The sequence below is a fragment of the Austrofundulus limnaeus genome, unplaced genomic scaffold (assembly GCF_001266775.1).
Source record: "Austrofundulus limnaeus strain Quisiro unplaced genomic scaffold, Austrofundulus_limnaeus-1.0 Scaffold1990, whole genome shotgun sequence".
Classification (NCBI taxonomy): domain Eukaryota; kingdom Metazoa; phylum Chordata; class Actinopteri; order Cyprinodontiformes; family Rivulidae; genus Austrofundulus; species Austrofundulus limnaeus.
This window is the reverse complement of record NW_013954392.1, coordinates 20,937-27,938: the sequence shown is the minus strand read 5'-3', so window position 1 is coordinate 27,938 and position 7,002 is coordinate 20,937. Positions and strand designations below refer to the sequence as shown.

General features: G+C 35.7%; 1 protein-coding gene across 1 annotated transcript; it reads right to left on the bottom strand.

The window, feature by feature from the left end:
• LOC106536821 (Krueppel-like factor 12) lies at nt 1-256 on the bottom strand (the record flags this gene model as incomplete). Its single annotated transcript, XM_014034146.1, is given in 1 exon segment — nt 1-256. A coding segment is annotated over 1 exon segment (182 nt), but the record flags the coding sequence as incomplete, so codon positions are not given.
• Between the last annotated feature and the right edge of the window lie 6,746 nt (nt 257-7,002).

Genomic DNA, 7,002 nt, shown 5'->3' with positions numbered 1-7,002 from the left:
GTCTGTGTGTGTCTGTGTGTGAGTGTGTGTGTGTCTGTTCCATTGACCTCTCTCTTATCCACTCTTGTTCTGGTTCACACCAGCATGTGTCGCCGCCGGTGCAGGGCCAAGTGGTCGGATCTGGAGAAGCTGCGGTCACAGTCTGCACATTTGAAGGGTTTCACCCCCGTGTGTTTCCTGTAATGCCTCGTCAGCTCGTCAGAGCGGGCGAACTTCCAAGTGCAACCATCCCAGGTGCATTTGTATGGCTTTTCCCCTAGAGAGGCAGAAATGACACGACACTATCACATCTGTATATGGTTAAATACAGGATTTAACTCACTCATACTTTATGCTTTGTTCATTTTATTGCATATAGTTATACACTCTTTATTGCTTGCTGCACTGAAAGTTTGGCGACCATGCCATTGTCTTTGTCTATTAACAAAATATCTCATGAACCACTGGAGAGATTTTATTTAATCTTTTAAAAAGTAACAACTGGAACTACAACTGTTTAACTGGAACTNCTCTCTCTCTCTCTCTCTCGAGATGAGACACTCAGGAGTGCTGGCCCACCATAAATGTTTTTTTAATCATTATTATTTTTTTATTGTGAAAAGATTCTATATTCTATGTCTCATTACACTGGGATGTATTCTTCTGACGTGATTAACTAAATGTAATACTTGGATCTTTTTAAAGCCATAATTTGGATTTTCTACACAATGGTTGCATTAATTTTATATGCAAGTTTTTTTATTGTGCAGGGTGGTATTTATTTGATGTACTTCAACAGTAAACTGTATATACTGTATATGCTGGTAACAGGAATGGAAAATATGTTAAAGGCAATAGTACATGAACAATTGTCATGTCTTTAATACTGCCAGATTTATGGGACACTTTGCCACAGAAATCCTACAAGTCCATCTCTGGCTACTAATTTTTCAATAAGAAAAAAAAGTGGGGAATTTTTATATTTTTTTAATCTTGTTTTTTATTGACAACAGAACAAATGTTGAACATTTTCATGTTTTCATAAATTGTGAATTCTTTTAAAATACATAGGTACGAGGTGAAATATGTAAATGTAGTTTTCATTTCATGAATTCATTTATTGAAAAGACTACTTGATTTTTTCACTGTAGTCTCATTAGCAGCTTTACTCTTTATTAATCCAGATTTACACAAATTTTAATCACTGCTCCTCCATCCCCAGTCTTTCTTGATTTGTAAATGCCATTGACAAATTTAAGACTTATTAAACCTAACTTTATTTTTGTTGCCAATAAAAATGATAATGATTTAATCTTAGTGTTTGCTCATATGTCTGCTGAAGCATTCTTTCAATGGGGGCTGAGTTTTGACTGGGTCATTACAATGATTGACTTATTTTTTTCTGCTTTAATCATTCTTCTAAATATTTGTTGGTGGGTTCTATGTGTAATTTTTTTTACAGAGCAACCCAATGTCCTCTAAACTTCAGCATTTTGACAGCAGATTTCTCAATAGAATCAAAAATGCTTTAATATTCAGAAGGGTGCAGGTCTTGCAGCAGCAAAACAAGCCCAGAATTTAAATTATGTTACAGTTCTGTCATGAACTTTAACATTTAAAAGAGAATTTTGTAACGTTTGGGATGTAGCTCGAGTATGTATATTCCCAAGCATTTTACAGCCAGTTTTAGATATATGTACAGTTCATTTGCTTTTATGTCAATACCTAAGAAGGTTGGCAATTTTTAAAAAATCTTCGACGTGAAAATTTTTTATTATTTAGTTGACAGGTGTGCTCCAGACAGTTTGAAAATGGACTCAAAACATTTTCACGCTTGATTGGCAGCAACAGTTGCCCCTTTAGGATCAGTGCTGATGTCTTTATTTATGTTTTCTTTAGGTTAGGACTCACTTGAATTCTAAATGTGTTCAAATTGCCAACATCTTTGCTTCTGTAACGGAGTTCACATCTCCTTATTCAGTTAATTTTGCATTTGATTAGGCGCACCTGGCTGTAAGTTACCCTCCATATTCTCACAAGGATACACTTTGCTATATCACTTTTTATTAAAGAAATAATGACACCGTGGGGAATGTCACAAGATTTTTATCTTTTTTATGTGTAAGATCTGGTGAGGATCAGATATTTTTTCTTTATTAATTATATCCTAAAGCTTAAATTTCTTAGAATTTAAAGCGGATGTGCTTTCTTTTTTTTCTTCTCTTCTCTTCCTTTCTTTTTCTTTTTCTTTTTTTTTTTTACTCGTGACCTTATTTTACTGATCATTGTTGGATCTTGTTTTCTTCTTGTTCTTTAGGTTGTTCTGGAATTTCAAAATTATTCAGAGGTACACTAATAATGGAAACCGTTTTTACAACAATTCAGCTGAACAAAACGTGATGTCCTCATCTTTGTTTACGGTTCACAGAACCTGCGCTTGTGACATGAGTCATAGCTGAGGTGTCAACAAAAGGCGCCTTGGGAATTCACATAAACCTCAAAAGATGTTTGATCTTGTCCTGACTGCAGAGAAAGTAAAGTGCATGTAAGGACAACTCTTTGTTTTGTTTTTTTTTACTCACTGCTCAGTGTAATGTGCACAGTATGTGCTTTAGGATGTGATAAATTACACAGGTAAAATACTTAGTGGATGATAATAGATGGTAATCATCAGGATTCCTTTACAGCTGACATAAACATTTATCCAGATCCAACTCTAATAGAGTATAGAACAGGATGTGCAGGGTGTTTCCTCTAAACTACAATATAATCTGTTCTCAGAAGCTGCATTCATGTGTCGGGGCATACCAGGTCTTAAAATATCATGCTCTGCTGCCACTAGAAGCCGTACACACTAAGACACAATACAGCGGGTAAAATAAGTATTGAACACGTCACCATTTTTCTCAGTAAATACTGTATATTACTAGAGGTGCTAATGACATGAAATTTTCACCAGATGTCGGTAACAACCCAAGTGATCCATACATACAAAGAAATCAAACCATAAATGTCCAGAAATGAAGTTATTTGTAATAATGTGGAATGGCACAGGGRAAAAGTATTGAACACATGAAGAAARGGAGGTGTAAAAAGGCATGGAAAGCCAAGACACCAGCTGAACTCTCTCAGTAATTAGAAAACAAGCCGGCCCCTTGTCAGTGCAAGTTAATATCAGCTGGTTCAGTCCCAAATGATGACCAGGTATCACACAAGAATGATCTGATGATGGGTAAAAGTAAAGAGCTCTCTCAAGACCTTCACAACCTTATTGTTGCAAAGCATAATGATGGCATCGGTTACAGAAGAATGTCTAAACTTCTGAATGTTCCAGTGAGCACTGTTGGGGCCATAATTCAGAAGTGGAAAGAACATTATTTCACCATAAACCGACCTCGACCAGGTGCTCCTCACAAGATTTCTGACAGAGGAGTGAAAAGAATTATCAGAAGAGTTGTCCAAGAGCCAAGGACCACTTGTGGAGAGCTTCAGAAAGACCTGGAATTAGCAGGTACGTTTGTTTCAAAGAAAACAATAAGTAATGCACTGAACCACCATGGCCTGTGTGCACGCTCACCATGCAAGACTCCACTGCTGAAGAAACAGCATGTTGAAGCTCCTTTAAAGTTTGCTGCACAACATTTAAACAAGCCTGTGTAATACTGGGAGAATATAGTCTGGTCAGATGAGACCAACATTGAACTGTTTGGATGCCAGAATACACATCATGTTTGGAGGTCAAATGGCACTGCACATCAGCCCAAAAACACCATACCAACAGTGAAGTTTGGAGGTGGGAACATCATGGTGTGGGGCTGTTTTTCAGCATATGGTACTGGCAAACTTCAAATAATTGAAGGAAGGATGAGTGGAAAAATGTACAGAGACATTCTTGATAAAAATCTGCTTCCATCTACCAGGATGATGAAGATGAAACGTGGCTGGACATTTCAGCAAGACAATGAGCCCAAACACAAAGCCAAGGAAACTCTCAGTTGATTTCAGAGAAAGAAACTAAAGCTGCTGGAATGGCCCAGCCAATCACCTGACCTGAATCCAACAGAAAATCTATGGAAAGAACTAAAGATCAGAGTTCATAGAAGAGGTCCACGAAACCTTCAAGATTTGAAGACTGTTTGTGTGGAAGAATGGGCCAAAATCACACCTGAGCAATGCATGCCACTAGTTTCTCCATACAGGAGGCGTCTTGAAGCTGTCATCCACAGTCCATGATTTCCTCTCCTTAGTCCATTGCAGTCTTGTTCTTTTTTGTTTAGGTGTCAATGACGGTTTTCTACCAGCATTTCTGTTTTTTTTTTAATTTTCTACCTCCAATTTGAGTGATTCCATACTTTTTTCCTCAGAATTGAGTGATTTCATATTTTTCCCTGTGCTTGGTCAGTAAAAGTAACATTCACTGACTTCCACAATGTTTTCTCTTCATTTCTTTGAGTGTTCCTGAAAGCCAACAAGTTGCACTTTGGAATGACCTTATTATTGTATCATGTTTTTGATCTGAGTTTGTTTTACAGAAAGAAATGTCTGAATCAGTGCTCATCCAAGACTGGTGATTTCATACTTTTAGCCAGGGGTTGTATGTATATTATTAAGATTTTTTTAAGCATAGCATAGCATAGCACAACATAGCAAAGTGGCAGAGCAACAAGTCTGGTGTCTGAGCTGACAGGAGGAAGGAGCAGGAAGAGTAAAAAAATACTTTCAATTTGTGTTTCTGCTCACTTTGTTCTTATATTTAAACATTATTAACACTAAAAGATTGGACTGGTGTATTTTGAGCCAGAGAGACTGAACTGCGTACACACTCTTCTTTGAATCTGCAGTGGGAGTGATGATGGCTGCTTATTGCTACTGAGCATAACTCTAAATTAATGTTCTCTCTAACACTAAGTATTTGCACTTTTCACAACACAAGTCATAAGTATAAAATAAGGTTTGCTTCTATTATTATGCCCACATTTAATAGAGTTATTAACACAGTTTGTGCACATAAACCAGTCATATCTGTGGTCACCAGTTTCTGCAGCTGTTATTTTGTGGGCCAGAAGCTGAAAAGTTTGGAAACCATCAGTACAGATTTATTCACAGAATGCACTATAATTAGATCTTGACCTTTTTTTAATTATTAAATGTACTTTGGGTAAACTACAATATTAGGTAGGGTTTAAAAAGGCTTTCCAGCATCTAAAATAGGGTTTCTGAATGTCACTGAATGAAAGTAGAGCACTCATATGTCATTTAAAAGTGACACTGAAACCACATACCATCCATCCCAATCATAGACAGCAACTCCCTCCATCCCTCTCTGTTACATACAAAATGCAACTTTATTAACCTTCATGCCTCCATTCATATCAATATACATGTATGTTTGAACTTGTTTTAATTTCACAGCTCCATCCATATGAAAATTACAGAGGGTGGGGGGGCAAAACACTGACTTTTTACTGAAACAGCTCTTAGGGGGAAAAAAGAAAAAGATGTGTAACAGGACATCTGTTCTTAAAGTTTTCAAAAATATCAGGGTTAAAAATTTATTTTACAGACTTGTTCCATGAGTAAAATCTCCCTTTTCTAAGCAAAACTCAGCAATAATCACATTTTCTTTAACCGCTAAGAATGAAAAGATCTGAATATATTTACACAACACTCACTTTACATAAATACAGGAACAACATTTACCGTACAGAATATTAGCAAACTTGAAACAAAGGCATTGGCTTCACTATTTAAGTTGTCAAAACCAGCAAAATGAAAAATCAGATGTTACACAGAAAGTAAAATACTCATTTAACCAATAGAAAGTGTTAAATCATTAACAAAGGCGCCAATCAACTGCTGGGATTCCAGTCACAGGATTTGTTTTCCTCCTGTGAGTAAGATTCCTTTTTATCTTACATAAAAAAACACTGTTAAACTGGTGTGCTGAAGCTGAAACATCCAGAGGCTTTTCTAATTCTGTTTACTTCCTCTCAGGAGGTGACTTATTGCAAGCAATGTAATGATGGGAGATTTAAACCTGTTAAAGTGTTATGGGAGGATGCAGCGTCTGACACAATGATATATGGCTCAGCGCGAAGAGAAACATTAAAGCGGCTGTTCTGATCTTTTGACGCAGAGTTCTGTTGGAATTTTATAAACAATTAATGTTTTACCTGCTGAGGATGGCTGTTTGAATAACCTCCATTTGGAGAATTACAGTTTTTTTTTTTTTGTTTGTTTGTTTGTTTTTCAAAGCTAGTATGACCAGCATTCACCATAGTGGATTATTGCTGTCCTAAAACAACTCCAAATTTTAACAATGGTTCACTTAAACGTTTTCTTAATAAACTTTAACAAAATCATCAATTTAACATTTCATGATTTGTCTTGCAAAATATGATATTCCTGCAAGAAATGCCCCAATTCTGCAGTGCTAGTGCTACAGCTAACTAATGTAGCTGTTATTTGCAAATAATCAAAGAAAACAGTTGAATGTAAATTTGATAGCAGTGCAAAGGTTTATAATAGTGTTCATCAGAGGTGTATAAAGTACTCAGAAAAAAAATTACAAAGTAAAAATAAAAATGCCTTAGCAGAAAACGACTTTGGCAAAAACGAATTTTACTGATAAGAAAAGTATTGAAGTAGAAGTCATGAAACTGTTCACAATAATTGAGAAAATAAAAGTACTTCGAGTTAAGTAAATCAGTAAATGTGTAAACTGCTCAATTTGCTTAATTCAGTTTAGTGGAACCAGTTGACATAATTTGGTTAAGTACATTCAACACTTCATTGTTTTGGAGTGCATAAACGACTCCTTTCATGATGAGTTCCAGTCATATTTAAATTTGTAGAGTGTAACATGGTGTTGCATTTTAAAGTACAGAAGTAAAGTTTATTTTTTATGTTTTGAATGTAAAAGAAAAAGCAAAGTAAAAAAATACTAAAAACTAAAAAAAAATAATAAATTACAGATCCTCAAAAAATGACAAAGTTAATGTACTTTACTACACACCTCTAGTA